This window comes from Manis pentadactyla, chromosome 3 (genome assembly GCF_030020395.1).
Source record: "Manis pentadactyla isolate mManPen7 chromosome 3, mManPen7.hap1, whole genome shotgun sequence".
Classification (NCBI taxonomy): Eukaryota; Metazoa; Chordata; class Mammalia; order Pholidota; family Manidae; genus Manis; species Manis pentadactyla.
Window position 1 is genome coordinate 178406150 of NC_080021.1, and position 26985 is coordinate 178433134.

The following is a 26985-nucleotide window of genomic DNA, read 5'->3' on the forward strand; positions in this document are numbered from 1 at the left end:
AAATTTTTAAGTATAAGCAATAGACCTACATAGATCATATCCTACAAAACAAAACATAAAAAAATATATCTAGAATATATTAAAACCTTGTGGACCTTAGAGATAGGTATCACTCTGCCCTAAATGCTGCTATTATAGTTGAGTTCCTTAGTTGCTCTTTTTAAATTTCTTCCTGTTAGTTGGCTCTTTCATGTCTTTATTACAAAGCCATGTTTGAACTGGTCTCACACTTAGGATTAGTTAGGGAATCCCATATACATTTCCCTTTATATAAATTGGTTTCTAACACTTCTGGTTTAATGTTTGCACAGACAGAGCTGAGTACTCAATAGACATACTAGGGCATCTTTACAGAGTTTTTAAGAAAGGGAGAAAAACAGAGTTCTATGATGCCAGATAAAGTACTACTTTTGATTGGTAGATGAGAATTTGTGTTCAGTGTTCTTAGATTATTTGGTAGAAAACAATAAAATGATAATAGCTAGCTTATTTTGGTTATAAACATTTGGAAGAAAATAATGTACATATAACTTATAATTTATGTAGTTTATATTTTATTTACACAAATTTTATATAGCTTTTAATTTACACAAAAACTAGTCAATGAAAGCGTAGAATTTATAAAATGACTCTCCTAACTGGAATTCTGAAAACAGGATCTGTGTAAAATATAAAAATGTCTTGTGTTTTGTCAATTATTTGGGATCAGTTCAATTTCTAGGTTGAATATGCACAGGTAGAGTCAAGTAGGAGTATTTAGGTAAAACCCTGGATGATTTAGGAGTAAAGTTTGTGTTGGGCCTAACTTCAGCAATTATCCAACACCCATTAAATTCTTGAAATTCTGTTTACATAAATTAAGCTTACATTGAATTATTTGACAGATCACTAGTGAGTTTTTGGTGTGAGATTATAATGCCTGTGAAAAATACTTTCTTTTTCTCTGGTATGATGGTTTGTTAACTGAAATAAATACAGTATTTTTTAAACTTTGGATATTGCATTAAGATTATTATAATAATCTCTCAGTTCACAACCAAAGTAACTTTTAAAGAAATAGCTTAGCTTAATGATAATTTTTTATAACTAACTTATGTGTTAACTTTTTATTCAGCTTAAAGCTCAAAATGATCAAGAAACACAAAGTATGGATATCATATTTACTGAAAGACAAGCGTAAGTCCATCTCATTTAGAGATCAAACAGATTTGTAAGTGAGCTGTATTAGGTAGTTACTCTTGAGTCATTTATTTTCTTTAAGTTTTCTTAATAATTTTTCCCTTTTGCATTTTAATTTTAAAAATTTGGATATTTGAAATAAAAGTGTTATTGTTTATGCATTTATTATCTTCATTTACTGTTAAATACCCAAGTCCTATACAAATAAAATTACTACCTATGTTAGATAAATAAAATTTCCACTTTTAGGAGTTTAAAATCTAAGATGGGTAACAGTGTCTTCTTCTCTACCATTTGTAATTTTAACCTGTGCTCTTTAACTAATTTGAATTATGAGATTTAAGCCCCAGTGTTACAGGGTTTAAGTCATTAGGGCTTAAGTCAAAGGGCTTAGTTTTGAGCTATTTACATTACTTCATTATTAATTGATAACTAATAGTAATCTACATCATAGATGTAGATCATATGTGCATCTTTATGTAAGACATGGTTAAAGACAAACCCGAGTAACTTCATTTTTGGTAATAAGGTAATTGTGGCAGTGACAGTAATGCTTAAGATAATAAGTAGATGTGATGTAGTTGTCTTAGTCTGTTCGGGCTGTTATAACAAAGTACTATAGACTGGGTATTTCAGTAACAACAGAAACTTACTGCTCACAGTTTTAGAGGCTGGAAAGTCCAATATCAAGGCACAACATGATTCTGTTCTGGTGAAGGCTCTCTTTCTGGTTCATATCTGGTGCCATTTTGCTGTACCCTCACATGGTGGAAGGGCCTAAGGAGCTCAGTGTGGTCTTTTATAAGAGCACTAACCCCATTAATGAGGGCTCTACCTTCATGACCTAATCAGTACCCAAAGACCACACCTACCAACGCCATTACCTTTTGGAGATTAATATTTCAACGTGAATTTTAGAGGGACACAAAAATTTAGAAAGTAGCAGTGGTTAACATAATTATTCTTCATTGACTTTTTACCTTAATTAAATTTTGTTTAAGGCAATGCAAACAAGAAGTTGAGCTATTTTGTATATATATATACAAACCACATGTATTTTGTCTCAGAAATTTATCCATATTCGTCTCTTTGGGAGCAAGAATAATAATTAACCAAAATTACTGAAATTCTGTAACATCAAATATACCGTCATACTACCTCTGCATGTACGGTGAATAGTTGATGAAGAACAGGATGTTAAGATTGATGAAACATTTGAAAGATAAATAGAATTATTCTTTTGATTAAAAACAAAGGAATCTCTTTTTCCCATCTATCATTTGATACTGCTGTGAAGTGCTATCTTAAAATTACAAATACTGCAAGTCTCTTCCCTTTTAAAAAAAATTCCATATTCATAGTGACCAAGCCCTTGAAAACTTTCCTTTTTGTTAATCTGGGTTTAAACCATTTAGCAAGTATTTATCATCTACTATGTATACAGTAGTCTTCTGGGTACCTAAAGAATACAAAATAATAAGCTATAACCTATTGAAGACCTTATAGTGTTTAGAATATTTAGGTCCCATTTATTTCATCATTTATGTAAAGGTAATATAATATGCAGGTCAGATTTATAAGTATTATATGTACATGTTTTATAGATAATTTGTCCAAAAAGATAACTCCCAGAGTTTAGGTATAAATTTAAGAATATCATAGGTTTTTATGTCTTACTTGGTTTATTTAGTTAAGAAAAAAAAGTTCTTAAAATATGGTAGCTTGTCCTAAAAATGTAAGCTGTTTAAAAACTTATTATCTGTTTGTATATCAATGATATTTTAATTTTAAAAAAAGCTGGATACAAAATTGTATACAATTTTGATATCAAAACAAACAAACAAACAAAACCCTTATTATCTATAATTCTAATAGAGGCTGAGTAAATTGGTTCTGACCCATTGAAGCAGAAATTTAAGAAATTTTTATGAAGATTACTTCTATATGCAGCAGGAGGATGGATTTATTTTATATGTTAATCAGATGGCCAACATCTCAGTAACACATGAATCTACCTTGACTACACAGTCAAAGGGAAAAGGACATGCTATCCCTTGAGAAGGCAGATGTAAAAAACTTAAGTTTTCACTGTCTTTTCTTTAGTATCACTATTTAGTGTAATATGACCATCTGGTTTATTTGGAACACCTATTCATAGTAATTTGGTTATAGTATATAGCTTCGATATATTGCTACAATACTTAGAACTTGACTTTAATTCAGTTTCACATGCCTGCTTGAACTAATGATTCTCTTCCAATTCTGATGTCTATAATTTCACTAAATTTGCTGTAGTAAAGTGAAATGTAATTATGAATGAACAAAGACTGCATCTAACCTCTTATATTCAAGAGCCTCTTATAATTGAATATTGAATTTTTAAAAATATCTCACTAAACAAGTAAAATAAATGGGTTTAAAATTATAATTACATTTATTTTCAAAAGATAACTGATTTGGGCTAATACCAAATTAGAAAATTATAGACATCAGAACTGGAAGAGAATCATTAGTTCAAGCAGGCATGTGCAATTGAATTAAAGCCAAGTTCTAAGTATTGAAGTAATACATTGAAGCTATATACTATAACCAACTGAATATGAATAGTTGGTCCATAATAAACCAGATGGTCATATCACACTAAATACTGGTACTAAAGAGAAGACAGTGAAAACTGCTTTCTCAAGGTATAGCATGTCCTTTTCCCTTTGATTGTGTAGTGTCAAAGTATATCCTTGTTTTATTGACATGTTGGCCATCTGATTAACATGAAATAAATCCATCATATAAATGATACATTACATCATTTTAATTAATGAAAAATTTAGGCCTTTTCCTTCTATTATGTATAGTCTTCTAAATACTGCTGAGAGTGGTAAAGCTAGTATTATAAATATTAGCTACCAAGGAGTATTAGCCACTGTATTTACACCTACTTGCTCAATAGCAATGAGAAAAACCTAATTTTTGACTTTAATATGTGTTACAATTAATATGGAAGTCTACTAGCTAGAGTTTAGTATAGTTGGTATGTCACATAACAAAATCTCCATGTCTAAACTGTGAGTGAACTGATAACAATTTTAAAGAATCAAAATGGAAGGAAATTTTCTTCCCGTAATTCATGAGTATCTATATATTTGTCTTCAATAAATCCATCATCATCTACCACAAATGAATGTAGTTGTTCAAATATCACCGTAGCTTCTTCAGAGTTTGTATCTGGTATCTGTGAAAGAGAACTTGGATTTCCAGTAAAACCATCTTCATAGGTTTCTGCTTCATGCTCTTCCAGGCGGTGATGATTGTAACTAAGCAGAAAATTATACCATATTGGGCATTTTACAGCAATAAAAATGAGGAGTGAAGTCATCAGTAGAGTGACTACAACACCAACAAGAAAAGCCCAGCTTTTTCCAAGAGGTTCATGTTCTTAAATGGAATACCGAGAGAGGGAGAGAGAGAGAGGAGATATTTTGTTAAATTGACAAACTATAATCTTAATTACATGTAATAACTCCCCAATATTGACATTAGAAGTGAATGTACATTCTATTTTCTTTAAGCAAAGGTTACTAGAACTGCAATAAAGGTATTTTCACAGTGTGGGGAAAGAATACCTTTTTCCAATTAACTCCTATCTTCACAGGTATAGTTTATCCATTCACCTAGGAACATATTGATTTATACTCAGAAGAATTATAACTTGGTTAGTGAAAACAAAGGCTCAGAGAATTTTAATAACTTGCATAATGGCATTTAGCTGGTAACTAGCAGGGCCTAATTCAGAAACCTAGTATTTTGTAAGTCTTTGTTGAGATGAGGAATTTTTACAGAGATGTTCTTTACATTGTTTCTAGAAATGTAGAATGCAGAAAAATGAAGACCATCTCAGTTTGTTTATTATGCTACCTCAGCAGTATTAATATTCAAAACCATTACCTGAATTTCTTGTTAAGTTGTTCAAAGAGCTGTTAAGTGTTGAGTTGCTAATGGACTGAAAATGTGTATAAAGATCTTCAGTTATAAGTGAAGGAAATTTTGAGTAGCATTCAGCCTTATAAGGTACTGTTTTGATACTGTAGAACTTCAAGATATCTGGGTAGCTACACATGGTGATATTCTCATTTTCTAGTAAAGAAGAAAGAAAAAAATTAAGATTTATTATGTGGAATAAGATTAGTTATGTTTAACAACATTTTATAATTATTTTTTTCTAGAAGTTTTTGACATATCTGTGGTTATTGAAGATACAAGAAAGCACTCTTGTGTTTGCGCCCCAACACAATGAGGAGAAGATGCACATTCTTGTTTACCAAGTTATTTTATAAGTATAGTTTAATTCAGTATATATAGTTATTGTTTGTGTTAGTAAAGATACTATGATTAAGATTGTGGTGAAAATCTGGATTTCAGGCAGAGCACAGTTTGTAGGTAAGAAACTAGGGAACCTGTTTTCACCTATTCTCTTGTAGGATATCCTAACAAAAGGAAGTACTTAAATTAATCTTATGTATTGAAACTGCAAACTTAATACATGAGGTGACAGTATCATCTCACATATATACAACATTTAAATTTTTTTTTTTTTTTTACTTGAGAGGCAGAGGGAGAGCATCTATTCAACAATTACTTTTTTTGTGTTTTTTTTTATTTTGTTATCATCAATCTACAATTACATGCAGAACATTATGTTTACTAGACTCCCCCCTTCACCAAGTCCCTCCCACAATCCCCAGTACAGTCACTGTCCATCAGCATGGTAAGATACTGTAGAATCACTACTTGTCTTCTCTGTGTTGTACAGCCCTCCCCATGCTCCCCCCACACACATTATACATGCTAATTGTAATGCCCCCTTTCTTTTTCCCTGCCCTCATCCCTCCCTTCCCATCCATCCTCCCCTGTCCCTTTCCCTTTGGTAACTGTTAGTCCATTTTGGTAACTGTTAGTCCATTCCCCAGTCCCTTTCCCTTTGGTAACTGTTAGTACATTCTTGGGTTCTGTGATTCTGCTGCTGTTTTGTTCCTTCAGTTTTTCTTTGTTCTTATACTCCACATATGAGTGAAATCATCTGGTACTTGTCTTTCTCCACCTGGCTTATTTCACTGAGCATAATACCCTCTAGCTCCATCAACAATTACTTTTTAGTGTTTCTTCCTGTTTCTCTTAAATATGAATAGCTTCCTTTCCTTTAAAACATGAGAGACTTTATGGTGCAGAACAACCAAAATCAACCATATTTTGTTTTTATTAATTTAAATTATGATAGCTTACCTAGTGTCACGTTTGATGTATTCAACCAGTTCTTCAAATTCAGCAGACTACAAGAGCAGTTCCATGGATTTCCATATAAAATTATTAATTCCAGATGAAACAGTTGTGGTACATCAAAATAGCTTATCAAATTACCTTGCAGATTCAGAAGTATCAGGTTTTTTAAAGGCACGAATATATCAGGATTCAGTTGTAATATTTTGTTTTGGCAGAGATATAACTGTTTTAGTTCACTTAATCCTATAAATGCCTCTGGTTGAATTACACTGATGGAATTTCTACAGATATTTAAAATTTCTAGATTGGAGAGGTTACCAAAACTATTATTATGTAAGATAACAATATTGTTCTCAATCAAATAGAGCTCAGTGAGTAAAAAATATGTCTGTAGAGCCCTTGTGTCTGTAACATTCAGAGTAATTTGATTGTAACTGAGATCAAGTATAGTAACATCTTTATTGATATCCACTGGAATCAAATAATAGTTCATTTCAGTGAAATTACATTTGATTTCCTAAAAAAGAAAAAAATTAGAAAAATCAGGAAACATATTAACATAATTTACCAAATTTTTATATCCAGACAATGAGACATTGGAAGGAAATAGTTTTAAAAAATAATCTACCTTTTGGTGTTACAGTGTGAAAAAGGGAAAGCAAATACCTTTTTTTTTCTTTATTGGAATGAAATACTGAAGATTAAGAAAATTCTGATACCTATAATTGAGCAAGGAGCTTCTAGTTGTTATACATGTTATCTTCCAAATTTTATTACATAATCATTGCAGAAAGAAAGAGTACTGGTACATTCCCATTTACATATGTGGAAATACATGGTAAATAATAATTCTGTTAATTTAGTATTTCAATGTACAAGATTGGCATAATGAAATTATTTTAAAATACTTAATTTTAAAAAAGCAAAGCTACCAACATTGCACCTAGGGCTATTAAGTAATTAAGAAATAATACTATATAACTCCATAGTATTTACAGCTCAAAGGTTAGTGTTTTAGAAGAAAATACGTTATAATAGGAATTGAGCCACATATTGAATTTAAAGAGCCAGGCACCATGAAGGAACTGCTTTCCATATGTGGACATAGATCCAAAGAAATAGTTCTTGTTTTGACTGCCCCCCATAATAAATATGCAAAAATAATTTTCCTCATAAATATGAAATTTAAAAAAGTGTTTCCTACATTTTAAAGTGTGGTTTTATGTCTTGAAACAAATCTCTGATTTTGTAGTGAAAATTTACAGATTTCTCCTTTAATCAACTTTAAAGAACTCAGTTTAAACAAACATGAAGACTGCTTTTGTCAAATTAGAGTCTGGCTCAGAGATGACAGATTTCGAATGTACACAGCTAACCAGAGTTAGTTTTGATAGCATAGCTTGAATTTTTTTTCTTTCTTTTATTGCCTTGAGATATTTTACAAAGTTTACCTTTGAAATATTTTAGCTACCTTGATTGTAAAAACTTACTATTTTAGAAGTCTCGCTTTCTTCTGATAATAATAGCATAGAGAAGGGCCAAAACAAGATCATGATGCTTGTGGTTTTCATATCGCAGGCCTGATAGAAAACAGAATATTTTCATCTCAATAGGAGACCAGAAGTTTAGAGATTATTGAGGATGTTTTGATCTCCTTTATTTCTTTTTAAAATTATTTTTTCTTAAAATGTATAAAATGTGAAAAAGTAATTCCCTTCACCCTCTCTGCATTCTAATCTTAACAAACTGGAAAACTTCCTGTGGAGAATGAAAGATAGTATTTTCAGAGGTGTCTTATTAAGACATTTCAAGGAACTTTAAAATAATTGAAGTGGTCATACATTTAAAAATTTTAATATATGTACACAAAAGTCTAGAAAAACATATATTTATATATATTTAAAAATGTTAACATTAAAAAATTTTGTACATATATTTGTTATACAAAATACATATTATACATAATTATGCACACATAAAAATTTTAATACATACAAAAAATTTATACATACGTACATTTAAAAATGTTTATATACTTGCACAAAAGAAAGTCCAGAAGAATATATATATATGCATGTTTAAGTATAAGCATATATTGCTAATGTTCGGTTTTTCAATTTTAGACATTATAGGTTGGTATAATCCATTGATTTTCAGTTGTGGGAAATGAGAATCTCAGCTCTCTTTCAAACACTCTATACCTTCATCTCTAACACATCAAGTACATACTTGCAGTCTCTTCATTCTCCAAGCATAGTCACTTGTGATTTTGGTTGAGTATTTAGTCTTGTAAATATATAATAAATGATATCAGTGATGAACCATGGACCAGGATTACTCGTCTGTTCCTGCACACTTTTTCTCTAATTGTAGTACTGTTTTATTCATGTACTTAGTTTTCTTTATTTTTTGTCATGAATTTATACCTAAGCCCTCCCCTAGCAAATCTCTCAATAGTTTATGCAAATAAAATGTTTAATCTGTTTCATCTGCTTAAAGATGTTGCTTTCAGAGCCTGCTGCCATGCTGGATTAGCTGATGAATTAGCTTTCTACACAGCCATTGACTTTCTGTCCATCCTCATTGTAGAGATTCCCCTTTGCCATTGTTACTGGATTCTTGTTTTATAGAATGCCCTGTCTTGGATTACTGCCCTTTTTTAATGGAGCTTCCTGCAGTGGCCTCCTTAGAAGGTCCATGAGAGGAATTTTTTTATAGACCTTAAAAGATATTTTGGCTACAAGTATAATTCTAAGTAGAAAATAAATTTCCCTCAAAATGTTGATGGCATTGCCGTATAGTCTTTGGATTTCTAGTATTACTGTTAAGGACTGTGATGCTATGCCATTCCAATTCTTTATCCTTTAATGTGATATGCCTCCTTTTGCCCTCCAAAACTTTTAAAATCAATATTCTGAAATTTCAAGATCCTTTGAGAGTCTATTTTCATTCATGAAACTGTGTACTTGATGGGGACTTTCAATCTGGAAGCTATGTCCCTCAGTCTGGGAAATTTTCTGAATAATTTCATTGATGATACTGATTATTTTCTTATAAAAGAAACCTCATTCTCTTTCTAGCACTCCTTTAATTGGGTGTTGGATCTCCTGGAATGATTTTCTAATTTTTTATCTTTACTGCCCTACATTTCATCTCTGTGTGTTTTGCTCTGCTTTCTGGGCACATCTTCAACATTATATTCAAATTTTTATTAAAAAATTTTTTTTTATCTTCTTGTTTCTTGTATCTTCATATACCTGTTAATATTAGGTTTGGGATGTATATTTGAGAGTGGGAAACGAAATAGCTGGTTGGAAACTGCATTTGTGTGGATCTTACTAACTTTAGACCTTACTGTAGAGTGAACATGCTGGACTGTTTTCTTGGGGAATCTCTAAATGTCATTATCTATAGATCTTTTCTCTTGTTCTGGTTGGATTCCCTGAAATGACTGCTCTAATCTCTTGCTTGAACAGATAAAAACAAAGGGGTAGGCATTCTGAGAGGTGAGTAGTAAAAAAAGGTGAATTAATATCAATAATTCGTATGTAAATTTCAACTTTCCTGTCACAACAGCCCTGCGCTCATTGGTGCCCATGTTCCCTTTGTTTTATTCTCCCCAGAGGAAAAAAGCCTCAGTCTTCTGCTTACCTAGGAGAGGATCATTACCTGGCTGGGCAGAGGTGGGGAGGAAGACTTTTAACTTTCAGTCCCTCCTTTCCTACTGGCTGGAATACCTGGTGCTGCCAATTCTGGGCTGTTTAGGGGTTCTACAGGGCTTCTCCACTGGCTTCTCAGCTTTCTCCACTGCTGACTTGGGAAAATTGTGCTTTCCCAGTCACTTTTCACTTAACTCTTAGCTTTCTAGTATCTAGGTTTTATTGTTGCTGCCCTATCTTCCATTCATTTTATCCATATGAGTCATAGTCCTTATTACCTTTTATTTTCATTTTAGTCAGGTTTTGGGTACTAGTCGAAGTTAATGGGTATATTCAACATACCATTTTTAACAGGAAATTGCCATTTATTTAAATAAATTCTTCTTGTTAAACAGTTACCTTCCATATAGTCATTTTATTAACGACCTTGATGTTTCTTGTTTTTATCTTTGTTCTTAAAGTCAGCATTTGAAACTACTGCAAATGATCTGTTAAAAAGGATATGAACATTATCTTGTTATTATCAGCCTTAGTGGTTTTCTAAAATTTAGCTTTTTGAGCATTGTTATGGCATTTGTTGCTATTAGTTACTTATAATTTTTAAGGAAAAGTTTATTCCGTATCAACAGGAAGTAGAAAACTTCAGAATGAGCAAGACTCATTTTAGGTTACTGGTCTGGTGCCTCATTAGCAATAAGGAATTTATTGTTATTTCAGTACAGGCTTATTCTGGTTAACTTCCTTATTGCCTTCAATTCGTTGATCTGTTTGTGCTTATTTCCCTTCTACTCTCACCCTTCCATAGTTAAGTCAGATGTGTTAGAAAAAGCCACTGTTCCTCCTAGATTTTACAACTTGGATGTATACTGTAATAGAATCCCTTTTAAAGCCAGAAATGAGTTTGAGCTATCACATATTCCAGACCATTGCCCACAAAAAGGGGATCCCTAAATCATATATAAAAGGTAGTTTACTCACGGTTAGTGATCTCTACGAATATGTGTGCAGTCTTGTCAATGGCATGTTTCAGTATTTCTCAAACTTTAGTGAAGTTTTTACCAATGTAGCTAGTAGAGTGCAGATGTGGGTAAGGTAATGGTGAATAAGGGAGAAGTACTATTTTTTTTCAGAAATAAATAGGATAGGGGTCATTAAAGAGGCAAATAGGCCACACAGAGAATTAGCAGAACTTAAGTAAAGGGTTGACATGGAACAGAACCAGCTAAAGAAGGTAGGGGAGGTCAGGCAGGACTAGCCTGTGTGGAAAGGGACACAGAGGATTGTCTTGCATTTATTAGCTTTATGGTCTGTTTTATACTCATACTTGTTTTCTCCAGTGTGCTAAAGGAGGTAAAGTTATATGGATTAGAAAAGGAATTTTTTTCTTTTTAATTTGATAAATTTTAGAGTTAGAAGCAGTATATCAGAGCTTAAGTAGATTCTATACAAGGAAGTGTTCAAATCTAAAGCATTATTAGGTCTATAGCTATGAAGTGCACTGATTGAGCTACACAGTTCATGAGATTTTTCATGTTTATGTCTTTTGAGAGGATAAAGATTGAGAGAGGTGGAGGATGTTGACTATCCCAGCACGGAATAGATAAATCCCTAGCCAACAACATTTGCTACCACTGTTATTAGCTAACTTGAAGAAATCAGATTGGCAGAATAGCTCCTAGTGGACTATACAGAAATTGTCATTGAGTCAATTACCTTATATACAAAGAAGGCAGTTGCCATTTTTCTTGCTTTGGAATTTTTTCTCAATTTCAGATTTATTTTGAAGTGAAATTTGTCTTTAAATTTAGTGATTAAAAAATAGACAACAAATGGAATGTAAGTTACTTTTAATTATTTTACAAAATTAAGACCCCTTTTAGCCTGTGTTCTACATGACAGAAATAAAGCTTTACCCAAAAGGATATGATAGATACTGAAAAATAAACAGTGTTTTTCTTAATGCAACTTCAAATGCAAGTTTTTTAGGAGTTTTTGGTTATTTACTTTATACAACTATTATACACCATGAAATAAAAAGATGCTGCAATTATTGTTTGGTTTTGTTAAACATATATATAGCCTTGCCATTTAATATTTTAGATATTTGTGTCAGAATTTAGTGTATTTGGAGTAAGATGGTAATAATTCACTTAACTTCACTGTTGTAAACCGCTGTATACATTTTTTTGGGTGCAAATTTAAAAAATTCTACAATGGAAACTTTCTAAGGAAGAAACTACATAAGGCAAGTAGTCATTACTCAGTTTCAGCAATTATATGGTGGCCTATTTTTTTCATCTTACAAACTTGTTTCTAAGCTAATGCCACTTCAAAATGCTCTGTGATTAGTATATTTCAAAAATAAAAAGATCTTACCACATTTGATGGCTAGATGAAACTTTTTTCCCAAAAGAAAAATAATTACTTTGAATTACATTATAACTCTGAGAAGGATTTTTTTTACCATGTTTGTCCCATGTTTATATTTCTAAGGCAAATCATGTGAAAACATAATCATATTTTCTGGTCTTCTGTCACTTATTAAAGGTAAAGATTTTTGTACAAACTAAAAATATTCAGAAACATCCACCACTGTAAATATATAGGATCTTACCTTAACTTTTTTCTTTTGTTTCTGAGACTCGTATGCTAAGGAATCTATTCTGTTTCTTCTACACCATTAAAAAAAAGTATGTCATATGATTGTATTTCACTTTGTTTTAACCTTTGTACCCAGTGAACTGATTAAAAAAAAAAAAAGCTAGACTTCCTTAGCAAAAGATTGACTAGAAGAATAATTTCTTAAAGTCATGTTTGACTTTTTAGTCTAACAAGTAAAGTGGTTTGCTTAACCTTTCTGTTTCTTAATTACTCTTGAAAAATTTAAATATTAACAAATTTACTTTGTGAATTAAAGTATATAATATTGAGAATGCATTCTTTGAAAGGTAATACTGCTAAAATGATTTAAGTGTTAGTCCAAAAGGTTTTTTTTGTTTGGAACAATTCAAATTGAAAAGAACCACCGAGTTTTGTATTCCACTGAGTTTCAACTGTGCTGTTTACTCATTTTTATGACACTATCATTTGTGGTTTTATTACCAAGTTATAGGAGGAGCACAGTGCTCAAAGCATCAAAAGACCTGACTCTTGGCCCTTATGTGGCCTTCGAAATATCAATTCCCTGCCCCGTCGTGTAATTTCCCCTCTGTAAAATGGAATACTGTACATGACTGTAATGGGGTATGTTGTGGGGACTTGATAATGGGGGGAATCTAGTAACCACAATGTTGCCCATGTGATTTTATATTAATGATACCAAAAAAAAAATGGAATACTGTACGTTAGTTCCCATCTAACTGCAGTGGGCACATCAGGCAAAAACATGGTGAAGATTTGTTGTTTATAGTGAAAAATCATGAAGTTCAGAATGACTGAGTTCCAAAAGATTAATTCCTGTGAGCCTCAGTGTCCTTCATCTGTGAAACAAAGAGATTGAAATCGGTGGTTTTTTCTGTGTGAAAGCCCTAGGAGCCCATGTGCTCATATAATTTGTAGCAGCAGCAGACGTTTGTTACACTCTAGTAATTGAGGTTCAAAGTGACTACGTCTGCACTACCCAACAGTGAGACAAATAGAAATTTCAGGTTGTCTGTTTCATTATGTTTATGTTTTGTTTAGTTATTATGAGATGTTCTTTGTAGGAAAATTTCTGAGTTTAGATTATCTTACTCTAGTAGGGTATGAGTGTGTGAAGAGTGAGTGGTTATGTGGATCTATAGCATAGGTAATGATTGCAAAAACTGTGGAAGATACAATGTGTGAAAGAATAAATAGGATAATCATTTTGAAACTCAAAATGGAAATTTATGATCTTGGGACTAAAATTTTATTTTCAGACAGCTTTTATTATGTAAATCTTGAAGTATTTACTTGATAACTAGCATCTTTTTTTTTCAAATTTTTTTCTCTATCCCATTAATAATTGACCTTGCATAGGTAAATAAGTGGCATATCACTGGTATTTCTTGTGATTATATGATAAAGATGGTTATTATCTATAATTAATTTCACAACTACTACTATATGATTGTACTTATAATGTTCTTATTATATTTTTAGGGAAGTTAATTTACTATTTTGCAGTGCTAAAATACAGTTCATAATTTTTAAAATACCAATTTTAGTTAAAGCAGTAGATAAAATGGAATTAATGTAAAGCTGTAATTTTTTTTTAATCCAGTTGCTCTCTAGGTCTCTTACTCCCCACTTTCTATCAGAGTTGTGTTACTTTTTATAATTTACATGGTTAATTTCCATACAAGGTTTCATTTGGTCAAATAATGCTGTAGATGGGTAGAGCAAAAAGAATCTATAGTCAGAAGAAATTTGAAAATCACTATTCTAAAATGTAACTGTCTTATTTGTCTTGAGAGTATGATAACAAAAGTATAGCTACATGCTCATATGTATAAGGCTTTAAGGATTTCTGAAATAATCTTTGTATTTTCTTTTAGGAAAGTAAAGAAAAATGGACAGTAAGGAAATAGAAGGATTTAGGGATTGAGAAGAGAAAGACATAAAATAAGTCTGTGCTAATGGGGCCAAATTTTGTACAGATCAAGTGGGTTTTTTTTTAATAAATCTATTAAGGACTAAGGATTTTTAGATCATGAGCTATGGTTGAATAGCTTTAAATTAAAACCCTATTTAATTGGGACTGTGACCTGAGTGAAATTGTTTTGTTTTTGTTTTTTGTCTCAATATAGTAAGAGAAATATTGCATACTTCTTATTTCAGGAAAGAAAAACAAATTAGAACTGTAGAAGAAGAAATTGAACAGGAAAAAGACGCAGCAGATGGCATTATAAAAAATATGTCTCCTGAAAAACAAGTCAAGTACGTAGAAATGAAAACCACAAATGAGAAATTGTTACAGGTAATACTAATTACTACTCTGTGCCAGGCATATAGCAGTTTTGCTACTAAAATTATAATCTGAAGATGTGCAGCATGAGCATCTCCTGAGACCAACTGATCTGAATCTTCTTTTTAACAAGGTCTTCATTCATATGGACCTTTACATTTGAGAAGCATTGATCTAGAAAACTTTATTTTCTTAGGCTGCATGATGACCTAGATTTTACTGTATTTGTTCAGTTCTATTCATCCTTCATGGTTGCATATCATAAAGACACATGAGAATATTTGTCTTTAATGGAACATTAAAAGGCCTCATATACCAGAGCCATATGGGTATTTACTTTCTTTTCTTTTTTTCCTGCCGGCTAAGCAGCAAATCTCTTACCTGCTGTGCTTGTAATTTGAACAGCTTTTGGCCCTTAATCATGGTTTTAAATAAGCAGTTTGGGTGCTTGCTGAGATTATTGAGAATCCTTCCAACATTCAGTCATGGTGATTCAGATTTGTAAATTGGTGCCCTTTCATGCCCAAATGTCCCATAACCAACAGTTAATAGGGAATTAATCCCCACAAATGCTAACAGTGAACGCAGTTCCAGTTTCTCAGATAATACTTCATTGACAATTAAGGTAACTTTTTAATGTAGACAGGATTTATAAGATAAAATGAAACACAGAGCAAATAATATTATAGAAATGCCAAAGTGATATTAAAATATAGTTAATCTTGCACAGGGTTTTGCATGAGTAATCTGTTCAAGAGTCTTGTCCCTAGGAGTGAGCCATATAAATTGGTATATAGGTCTTGGCCCTAAAAGAAGTTAAGCAAAAGGTATGAAAATGTGATTAAAAATAAAAAAACATAAATTTAAACAATGTCATCATTAATTTGAAGGCTTTTGATATTTAATATTCTCAGCACAGTTGATTTACTGTGAAAAAGTCTGGCTACCTTTAGATCAAGCTCATAAATTATTTTTTTAAATAGATCATGGCAAAAATTTTAGGAATAACAAATTTGGCAGAAATGGAAATAATGATTGTTAATAAATTCTAGTCAAATCACAAGATACAAGGGTTGAAGATGTTGACGCAATTTACTTTTGTTACATCTGTATTTGAAATGTTTGGAAACAAATAAATTATTCTTAGTATAACTTGCATATGTATTTGCCTTTTTCCTTATTCTTAGGAGTTAGATACACTTCAGCAACAACTAGATTCACTGAACATGAAAAAAGAGAGCCTGGAAGCTGTAAGTATAAAATCAAATAAAGGTTCTTATATTCCTCAGCTACAAAAGCTAATTCAACTAAATATATTAATGGGACTATTTCAGGTACATATTTATTTAGCAGTTTGCTAACAGGAGTATAATTTTTTTTCCCATTCTAGAGCACAAATGTCTTAGTCTGGGAAGAACAAATTAGATTCAGTTATTGAGTACCTGCTGTGTACAAAAGATAATTCTGCCCTGCTAGAGCACACAAAATCTAATGGTAATTTAAAGACATATGAACAAAATATTAAAAATGAAGAGAAAGAGACTTCAGTTCATCACTTTAAAGATGTAAAATTTTGCGTTTGTTTTCTTACTTATTTAAAGCAGTTTTAACTCACAAAACAAAACTTGTTTATGGTAAAAAAAAAATTGAGTAAGATGGAAGTTAAAATGCCTGTTTCTTTTCCCTCTTTCCAGTGAGAACTATGCTTCCATTTATTGAGTGCTTACTGCATGCTTTTTTTGAACTCTTTATATTTATCACCAGCTTTGTCGTTTAAGGTTAACAATCCTATAGTCCTATCTTTGTTTTACTATTGTGGGAAACCTCAAGTGGAATTCACCCTTGATGTGCTGCTGCTGCTTTTTGTTTGTTTGTTTATTGTTTTGTTTTTTCAACTAACATTTTGTTCTGTATGTTTGTTCACATCAGCTCTTAGAGGTCACCCTCATCATTTTAAATTATTGCATTGTATTATATTGTATGGCTGTAACACAGAGCTTTGTAAGTAAATAGGTTATTTGTAGTTTTTTTGGAGTTATAACCAATGCTGCATTGAAAACATACATTTTTTGCAAAGTTACATAAGATAATTTTTTTTTACAATGGGCCAGAAGGTATATACTTCTAAAATTGTGACATTGCCAAACTGCCCTCCAAAAAGTTTGTTCATTTCCAACTGTAGATTCAATGTGTGAGAGTGCCTATCTTCCTCTGCATTTACAAGCATTATCCACCTTTCCCAGTTTTGCTCTTTTAATAGGTAAAGATTACTATGTTGTTTTAATATTCATTTATTTATGCATGAAGTTGAGCATCTTCTCACATATTTTACGGCCAATGTATTTCTTTTTCTCTGAACTACCTTTTCATGTCCTTTTTACTTCAGTATACTGTCTACCTCAAGCTTTGCCTTCCTTTCCTGATTCCCTATGGATTCAGGTAGATGTAATAAAGAAAGGAATAGTAGCATTTGTAGATTGACAAGACTGCTGTCACCTAGCTTGCAAAAGACATAAACTTGAATATTTTGTAACAGTTCTTTTGGAAATTTGCTGTTGAAAAAATAGCTTGCTTAAAAATATTAATATGGCTTCTATGTCAGATTGTTCACATGTGAGTACACATAATTTTTATTTTCTTGCATGTCAATGGTAATAGAAATATGCTCTAATGAATAAGGACCACATTTAGTATTAATACAGATGGCCACACCATGTATACTAAATATAATACCCCTCAATCCCCTTCTCCCTCCCACACCCCTCCCGTTTGGTAACCACTAATTCATTCTTGGAATCTCTGAGTCTGCTGCTATTTTGTTCCTTCAGTTTTGCATTGTTGTTATACTCCACAAATGAGGGAAATCATTTGGCACTTGTCTTTCTCCACCTGCCTTATTCACTGAGCATAATGTCCTCCAGCTCCATCTATGTTGTTGCAAATGGTAGGATTTGTTTCTTTCTTATGGCTGAACAGTATTCCATTGTGTATATATACAACATCTTCCTTATCCATTCATCTACTGATGGACACTTAGGTTGTTTCCATATCTTAGCTATTGTAAAAAGTGCTGGATAAACATAGGGGTGCATATATCTTTTTGAGTCCAATAAGTTGTATTCTTTGTGTAAATTCCAACGAGTGGGATTCCGGGGTCTAATATTTCTATTTTTAGTTTTTTGAGGAACCTGCATATTGCTTTCCACAATGGTTGAACTAGCGTACATTCCCACCAGCAGTGTAGGAGTGTTCCCCTTTCTCCGCATCCTCGCCAGCATTTGTTGTTCTTAGTCTTTTGGATGCTGGCCATCCTTACTGGTGTGAGGTGATACCTCATTGCAGTTTTAATTTGCATTTCCCTGATGATAAGTGATGCAGAGCATCTTTTCATGTGTCTGTTGGCCGTCTGAATTTCTTCTTTGGAGAATTGCCTCTTCATATCCTCCACCCATTTGCTAATTGGGTTATTTGCTTTTTGGGTGTTAAGGTGTGTAAGTTCTTTATATATTTTGGATGTTAACCCCTTGTTGGATATGTCATTTACAAATATATTCTCCCATTCTGTAGGATGCCTTTTTTGTTCTATTGATGGTGTCCTTTGCCGTACAGAAATCTTTTAGTTTGATGTAGTCCCATGAGTTCATTTTTGCTTTTGTTTCCCTTGCTCAAGGAGATGCATTCAGGAAGAAGTTGCTCATGCTTATATTCAGGAGATTTTTGCTTATGTTGTCTTCTATGAGTTTTATGTTTTAATGACTTATATTCAAGTCTTAAATCCATTTCGAGTTTACTTTTGTGTATGGGGTTAAACAATAATCCAGTTTCATTCTCTTGCATGTAACTGTCCAGTTTTGACAACACCAGCTGTTGAAGAGGCTGTCATTTCCCCATTGTATGTCCATGGCTCCTTTATCATATATTAATTGACCATATATGGTTGGGTTTATATCAGGGCTCCCTAGTCTGTTCCATTGGTCTATAGGTCTGCTCTTGTGCCAGTACCAAATTGTCTTGATTACTGTGGCTTTGTAGTAGAACTTGAAGTTGGGAAGCAAGATACCCCCTGCTTTATTCTTCCTTCTCAGGATTGCTTTGGCTATTCGGGGTCTTTTATGGTTCCATATGAATTTTAGGACGATTTTCTCTAGTTTGTTGAAGAATGCTGTTGGTATTTTGATAGGAATTGCATTGAATCTATAGATTGCTTTAGTCAGGATGGCCATTTTGTCAGTATTAATTCTTCCTATCCATGAGCACGGGATGTATTTCCATTTATTGGTATCTTCTTTAATTTCTCTCATGAGTGTCTTGTAGTTTTCAGAGTATAGGTCTTTCACTTCCTTGGTTAGGTTTATTCCTAAGTATTTTATTATTTTTGATGCAATTGTGAATGGAATTGTTTTCCTGATTTCTCTCTCTGCTAGTTCATTGTTAATGTATAGGAATGCCACAGATTTCTGTGTATTTATTTTGTATCCTGCAACTTTGCTGAATTTAGTTATTAGTTCTGGTAGTTTTGGAGTGGAGACTTTAGGGTTTTTTATGTACAATATCATGTCATCTGCAAACAGGGACAATTTAACTTCTCCTTGCCAATCTAGATGCCTTTTATTTCTTTGTGTTGTCTGATTGCCGTGGCTAGGACCTCCAGTACTATGTGAATAGAAGTGGGGAGAGTGAGCATCCTTGTCTTGTTCCCGATCTTAAAGGAAAAGCTTTTAGGTTCTCACTGTTAAGTATAATGTTGAATGTGCATTTGGCATATATGGCCTTTATTATGTTGAGGTACTTACCCTCTATACCCTTTTTGTTGAGAGTTTTTGTCATGAATGGATGTTGAATTTTGTCAAATGCTTTTTCAGCATCTATGGAGATGATCGTGTGGTTTTTGTCCTTCTTTTTGTTGATGTGGTAGATGATGTTGATGGATTTTCGAATGTTGTACCATCCTTGCATCCCTGGAATAAATCCTACTTGATCGTGATGGATGATCTTTTTGATGTATCTTTGAATTCTGTTTGCCAATATTTTGTTGAGTATTTTTATGATGCCACTTTTCTTTGACTTCAGTACGTGTATGCCTAAAATACCATGATATTTTTAAATGTCCAGTATTTTCAAATCAAAAAGCATAAGTCACTAACACTAATTCTGTTTAACTTTTGCCAGATTTCCTTGTGGGTTTTTTTTTTTTTTGGACCTGTTCTTCAAGGAAACATTATGTCAGATATCAATCAACTAGTATTTATTGAATATCTACTGTGTGCTCATTACTGTGCTAAGTTCACAGGGATTTGAAAAAATCAGGTGAAGGATCAGTGCAGGCTTGAGTCTTCAGGAACAGTTTTACCAAGTTGCAATTTTTTTTTTAACTTTTTTTTTTGGTATCATTAATCTACAATTACATGAGGAACATTATGTTTGCTAGACTCCCCCCTTCACCAAGTCCCCCCCACATACCCCATTAGTCACTGTCCATCAGCGTAGTAAGATGCTGTAAAATTACTACTTGTCTTCTCTGTGTTACACAGCCCTCCCTATGTCCCCCTCACATTATACATGCTAATCATAAGGCCCCCTTTCTTCTTCACCCCCTTCTCCCTCCCTTCCCACCCATCCTCCCCAGTCCCTTTCCCTTTGGTAACTGTTAGTTCTTTCTTGGGTTCTGTGATTCTGCTGCTGTTTTGTTCCTTCAGTTTTTCCTTTGTTCTTATATTCCACATATGAGTGAAATCATTTGGTACTTGTCTTCCAAGATGCAATTTTAACAAGTCTATAGTTTGTTTAAGTAAAAAAGAAGGGGAAGATACTATGGAAAGGGATACCTCAGAACATCTGCATTTCTCCTATATGTATTTTATTATCATGCTTTTTCACCTGAGGACAATTCATACTTGAACTATAATATAACCCTATGGACTTTCAGGTATTTCCTCTTGTTCACTTTTTCCTTTTTCTAAGATTCCTTCTCTTTTGCTTTCAAAAAAGTGGATGTCTTCTCTCTTAAAAATTTGGTCTTACTTGTGCTGTAGGCCTGACCACAGATTTCATCATTATCTTTTGTTTTTGTTAACTTAGAAAAATTATTGAGATTTCAGATCCTCAGTTTCCTCATCTGTGAAACAGAGATGGTAGTAGTACTATCTTACAGAGTTGTTTTGTGGATTGCAGATAGTGCTTAAAGAATGTATAGTATAGTGCCTGGCACAGAAAAGTGCTCAATAAATAGTAGCTTCAAATGCCATTTTTATCATGATCATCACCACCACCGATATCTGTAGCTCTTTATCACATCTCTTATTTTCTCTTTGTGAACTACAGCACAGTGGTGAATACACAATAACTATTTTACTTTTAAGTATTAATTTCCTAGTACTGCTGTAATAAATTACCACAAACTGGTAGATGGAAACACCAGAAATTTTCTCACAGTTCGAGAAGCTAGAAATCTAAAATCAAGGTATCATCAGAGCCATGCTCCCTCTGAGACTCTGGGTATAATTTTGCTTTTTCTCTTCCTGGCTTCTGGTGATGGTTGTCTTTCCTTGACTTCTAGCTGCATCACTCTGATCTCTGCCTGTATCATCATATGGCATTGCCTTGTTTGTCTCTTTCTTTATGGTTTCTCTTCTTATAAGGACACTAGTCATACTGGTCCGTATTAGAGTCAACCCTAATAACCTCATCTTAACTTGACTAGGTCACATTCACAGGTACTGGATTTTAGGACTTCAACATATCTCTTTTTTCCCTCAGAAGATTTTTTTTTAATTGAAGTATAGTTGACATACAATATATTAGTTTCAGGAGTACAACATAATGATTTAACAATTATTTATGTTACAAAGTACTCACCATGGTAAGTGTAGTTACCATCTGTCACCATACAAAGATACTACAATATTGTTTACTATATTACCTATACTGTACTTTTTTTGTCCTGTAATTATCTTTTATTATCCATTTACCTTTATATGTGATTAAAGCCCTTAAATAATGCACCAATTTTCTTCCAGCTTTATATCTTTCTTTTTTATTACGGTCTATGATTGATATGTACTCTTATGAAGGTTTCATGTGAAAAACAATGTGATTACTACATTCACCCATATTATCAAGTCCCCCCCACACCCCATTGCAGTCACTGTCCATCAGTGTAGTAAGATGCTACAGAGTCACTACTTGTCTTCTCTGTGCTACACTGTCTTCCCCATGATCCCCTCCACATCATGTGTATTAATCATAATACCCCTCAATCCCCTTTTCCCTCCCTCCGCACCCTCCCTCCTCCACCCCTCCCCTTTGATAACCACTAGTCCCTTCTTGGAGTTTATGTTTATTCCTTCAGTTTTGCTTTGTTGTCATACTCCACAAATGAGGGATATCATTTGGTATTTGTCTTTCTCTGCCTGACTTATTTCACTGAGCATAATACCCTCTAGCTCAGTCCATGTTGTTGCAAATGGTAGGGTTTGTTTCTTTCTTATGGCTGAATAGTATTCCATTGTGTATATGTCTATGCTATACTTTTAATCTCCTTGACTTACTTATTTTATAATTGGAAGCTTGAACCTGAATGTACATATTTTTCTACAATGTTGTGGTTTGAACTGTATCTCCTCAAAAGATTACTCAGCCCCAAAAAAGAATTTTGTGAATCACTTTATTCCCTTCACCTGATTACCCATCCCCTCATCTTGTCCCCTATGTAACCATCAATTTTTCTATTTTGTTTGTTTGTTTGATTGGTTTTTTTTTTTAAGATTCCATGTACAAGTGAAATCATATGGTATTTGTATCCTTGATTTATTTCACTTTGCATAATACCTCCTAGGTCCATCCATGTTCTCACAAATGAAAAGATATCATTCTTTATTGAGGCTGAGTAATCTTTTGAAGAGATACAGTTCAACCCATAACACTGTGGAAAAGTATGTACATATGACCTCTTCAGGGGAAAATATCTTACATCTAGAGATCAGTTCTTTGGACTTTGAATTGGATATTGTGGTTAAAGTACTGATATTATGACATTTTCTTTGCTATCTTCCCATTGTTAGGGATGTCCTTGTCTTTGTTCAGATTTTATATTTAGAAAATAAAGTAAGGCTGCCACCTTCTTATGAATCTTAGGTTGAAAATAGCTTATGAAAATATACAGGGATTTACTTTTATTCTTGCAGTTTAGAAATATGCTTTGTAGCATTATTGAGTACTGTAGATATTTGATATCTTTATTTAAAGGTACTGGTGGTTTAAATCTGTCCTTATTCTTATAAACTGAAATCTATTTGTGAATAGTATTTGGTAAAATACTAATTAAATTTTTCCTTTTTTTGTTGCCTACAGGAAATAGCACACTCTCAGGTGAAACAGGAAGCTGTATTGCTGCATGAAAAACTTTATGAATTGGAGTCCCATCGAGATCAAATGATTGCAGAAGACAAAAGCATGGGATCTCCAATGGAAGATAGAGAAAGATTGCTTAAGCAGGTAGGAAAAAAATATATACTTATTTTAATATGTCAGGACTTGGTAAATATATTGATTTGTTTTATTTAAGGCATATGAATTGAAAAGAAAGCTAATAAGTTTATTTTCTTAAGCAGTGAAAAATGAGCTTCACCTAAATTAATATGAAGTACTTGAGCAAGAAAATCTAGGTAAAAGTCATTTCTCACGTAAACTGTTATTTGACCAAAATCCTAATTTTATATCGTCTTCATACAAATTCTGGCCATTTTTCATGTTTTGTATCCTTATAAGGAAAACATGAAAGTCTTTTTTATTGTCCAGTAAATAATTAGATCATCTTATTGAATATATGTTCTGTTATTTCTTTCGGACTGCATGTTTAGAAAATGAAGCCCCAAGGCTAATGCATTTTTGTGGTTGCTGCTATCAGTGCCTCCATGCAGTGAATGGAATTGAATGTTCTGTGAAATCACAATGTCACAAGGTCCTGTCATGTATATTCAGGAGCTTTCTCACTACTACAAGCTGGCTTCAATTTAGCCCTAAGTTATAGTTAATCTGTTTATCCTGAGACATCCTAACTATAGGACCCTTAAGGAGAATTGCTTATTTATTTGTAAACAGGTCCAGTCAGGAACCTACAAATGGGACTCCTTTGCATTGAACCCAACTGGCTTTGGAAGAACCTTAGGGATCAACTCATGAGCTATTTAAATTTTAGAATCCTTCCCCAAAAGTATTAAAATCTAGACTCTGAAGTACCTTGGAAAAGGATCATTGAAGAGAGTGATCTTGAGATAGGATGACTGGATCAAATACAGAACAATTAGTTCAATTTGAAATAAGCAGTGAATAATCTTATAGAATAAGTATTTATGTAAGGATGATAATATATTCCAAATATTGCATGGTATATATGTATATACTCTAAAAATTATTCATTGTTTATCTGAAATTCAGATGTAACAGGGATTGCTAAATCTGGCAAACCTACCTTGTGTGTGTGTATATTGGGGTGGATGGGGAGACAGTCTCAGAAGTCCTAGATGTTTACATAAACTGATCCAGAACTGAAGTTGTGTTATCCTCATGTTGCCTTGTGTATAGGTATGGATGTATTAGTCACCGCTAGTTCCTTAATGATGCTCTTTTTAACTCGAAAGGCTGAATTTTAAAAATAAGTTTCAAGAAAGAGGCTATATTTGACATTTTAGTACAACATGCCTTAGAAGGAAATTCTTTTTAAGATAGCCTACAAGGAGTATTTAAATGCTGTTTTCTTTTTTTTACCTTTACAGGTTAAAGAAGATAATCAGGAAATTGCCAGCATGGAGCGACAGTAAGTACATTTATACCAGGACATTTTATATCCATTTCTCAACCTTTAGATTACATTCTAAGTGTGCAATAGGAGCATATGGTTATAGTCATGTTTTCCTATAGTCCACAGTGTTAATATGTGAATAACTTTCAATCCTACAGCTTTAAATATTTCTTTGAGTATTTAGTTAAGAGCCATTACATAGTATAATTGCTTTTTAAAAACAGCTTATTAAGATGTAATGTATACCATACAATTCACATATTTCAAGTGTTCAATTTAGAGGTTTTTAGTATATTCACGAAGTTGTACAACTACATCTCAGTCAGTTTTAGAACTGTTCAGTCATCCTCATAAGACCCCACACCACTTCTATCACCCATCTCATCCCCAACTCCCAGCCCTAGGCAACCACTTACTGTATGTCTGTGTAGATTGACCTCTTCTGGATATTTCATATAAACAGAATCATACAATATATGATCCTATATAGCTGGATTCTTTCACTTAGCATAATGTTTTCAAAGTTCATCTGTGTTGTAGCATGTATCAGTATTTCATCTTTTTTATTGCCAAATAATATTACACTGGGGTACCATATTTATTTATCCATTCATCAACTGGTGGACATTTGGATTGTTTACATTTTTTTGGCTATATTAAATCATGCTGCTGTGACATTCACATACAAGTTTTTGGATGGACATATTTTCATTTTTTGGGGGTATATACCTAGGAGTGGAATTGCTGGGTCATATAGTAGCTCTATATTTTACTTTTTTGAGGAACTACTAGACTATTTTCCAAGCAGTTACACTATTTTACATTTCTACCAGCAGTGTATGAGGGTTCCAGTTTCTCTATATCCTCACCAATGCACGTAAATATATATCTTTTTTGATCAGAGCCATCCTTCCAGGTATGAAGCGGTATCTCATAATGGTTTTGATTTCTATTTCCCAATGATGTTGAGCTTCTTATACTGTGCTTATTTATTGACAATGTTTATGTCTTTGGAGAAATACCTATCCTTTTGCCCATTTTTAAATTGGGTTATTTTTTTATTACTGAATTATAAGGGTTCTTCATATATTCTAGATACAGGTTTCTTATCAGATAAATGATTTGCAAAATTTTTCTCCCATTCTTTGGGTTGTCTTTTTATTTTCTTGATAGTATCCTTTAAGCATAAAAGTTTTAAATTTTGATGATGTTTAGTTTACCTATTGCATCTTTTGTTGCTTATGCTTTTGATGTCATATCTAAGAAACCAGTGACTAATCCAAGGTTGTAAGGATTTATGCCTTGTTTTATTGTAAGTTTTATAGTTTATTTTTTACATTTAGATCTGTGATCTATTTTCAGTTAAACTTTTATATGTAATAGGAGGTAAGAGTCTGATTTAATTTTTTTGCTTGTGTATCTCCAGCTGTCCAAGCAACATTTGTGAAAATATTCTTTCAACAAATATTACTTATTATTCTTTCTCCATTTAATTGTCCTGACATCTTTGTCAAAAATCAGTTGTATAGATAGAGGGTCTTATGTGTGGACTCTTAGTTCTTTTCCATTGCTATATGTCTATCCTTATACCAGAACAACACTATCCTGATTACTGTAGCTTCGTAATAAGTACAACTGCTTTTTGTTGAAATTTTAACTCATATAATCGTCTATCAGTGGTAAATTTTCTTATTTTCTAATTTTTTAGACTAATTTGCCAACCTAGTTCAGTTTGTACAAACTTACAAATAGAAGATTGCTGAAGATTTTTCACTTTCCTATTATCAAAAGTCAAGCTCCACAGAAGGCTGGGGAAGTGTTCACTGTGGAAGTCATTCTATATTCTCAGAGTATATTTGTACTCCAAATATGTCATGAAAAAATATCTAGAAAATATTTTTCTCTTTAAATTTATAATGCTATCCTCAGAATAAGGCATATTACTTGCAGATATTGACTCTGAAAACAGAAAAGATTTAAGATATCCTAATATCATTAAATATTTTTAGTGAATATCATTCAATAATATTTCAACAGGTTATCAGATATAAAAGAAAAAATAAATCGCTTCAATGAAGAAATTAGGCAACTTGACATGGATTTAGAAGAACACCAAGGTAATTTTTCTGGTATTTTATAATGAATAG

General features: G+C 32.6%; 2 protein-coding genes across 2 annotated transcripts in view; one reads left to right on the forward strand and one right to left on the reverse strand.

Annotated features, from left to right (window-relative positions):
• Positions 1–26985, forward strand: part of IFT74 (intraflagellar transport 74) — a 91176-nt gene that overhangs the window by 15571 nt on the left and 48620 nt on the right. The window contains exons 8-13 of the mRNA XM_036898098.2: positions 1115–1176; positions 14913–15051; positions 16227–16289; positions 23389–23532; positions 24813–24853; positions 26876–26955. Of these exons, the coding sequence (XP_036753993.2) occupies positions 1115–1176; positions 14913–15051; positions 16227–16289; positions 23389–23532; positions 24813–24853; positions 26876–26955 (529 nt within the window). The remainder of the gene's footprint in view (positions 1–1114; positions 1177–14912; positions 15052–16226; positions 16290–23388; positions 23533–24812; positions 24854–26875; positions 26956–26985) is intronic.
• On the reverse strand, positions 23–12854 carry LRRC19 (leucine rich repeat containing 19). The gene is made up of 5 exons (XM_036898097.2): positions 12727–12854; positions 7944–8033; positions 6457–6970; positions 5122–5310; positions 23–4611 (listed from the first exon to the last, which is right to left on the reverse strand). Exons 2-5 carry the CDS (start codon positions 8022–8024, stop codon positions 4271–4273), a joined length of 1125 nt encoding a protein of 374 aa, XP_036753992.1. The 5' UTR covers positions 8025–8033; positions 12727–12854; the 3' UTR covers positions 23–4270.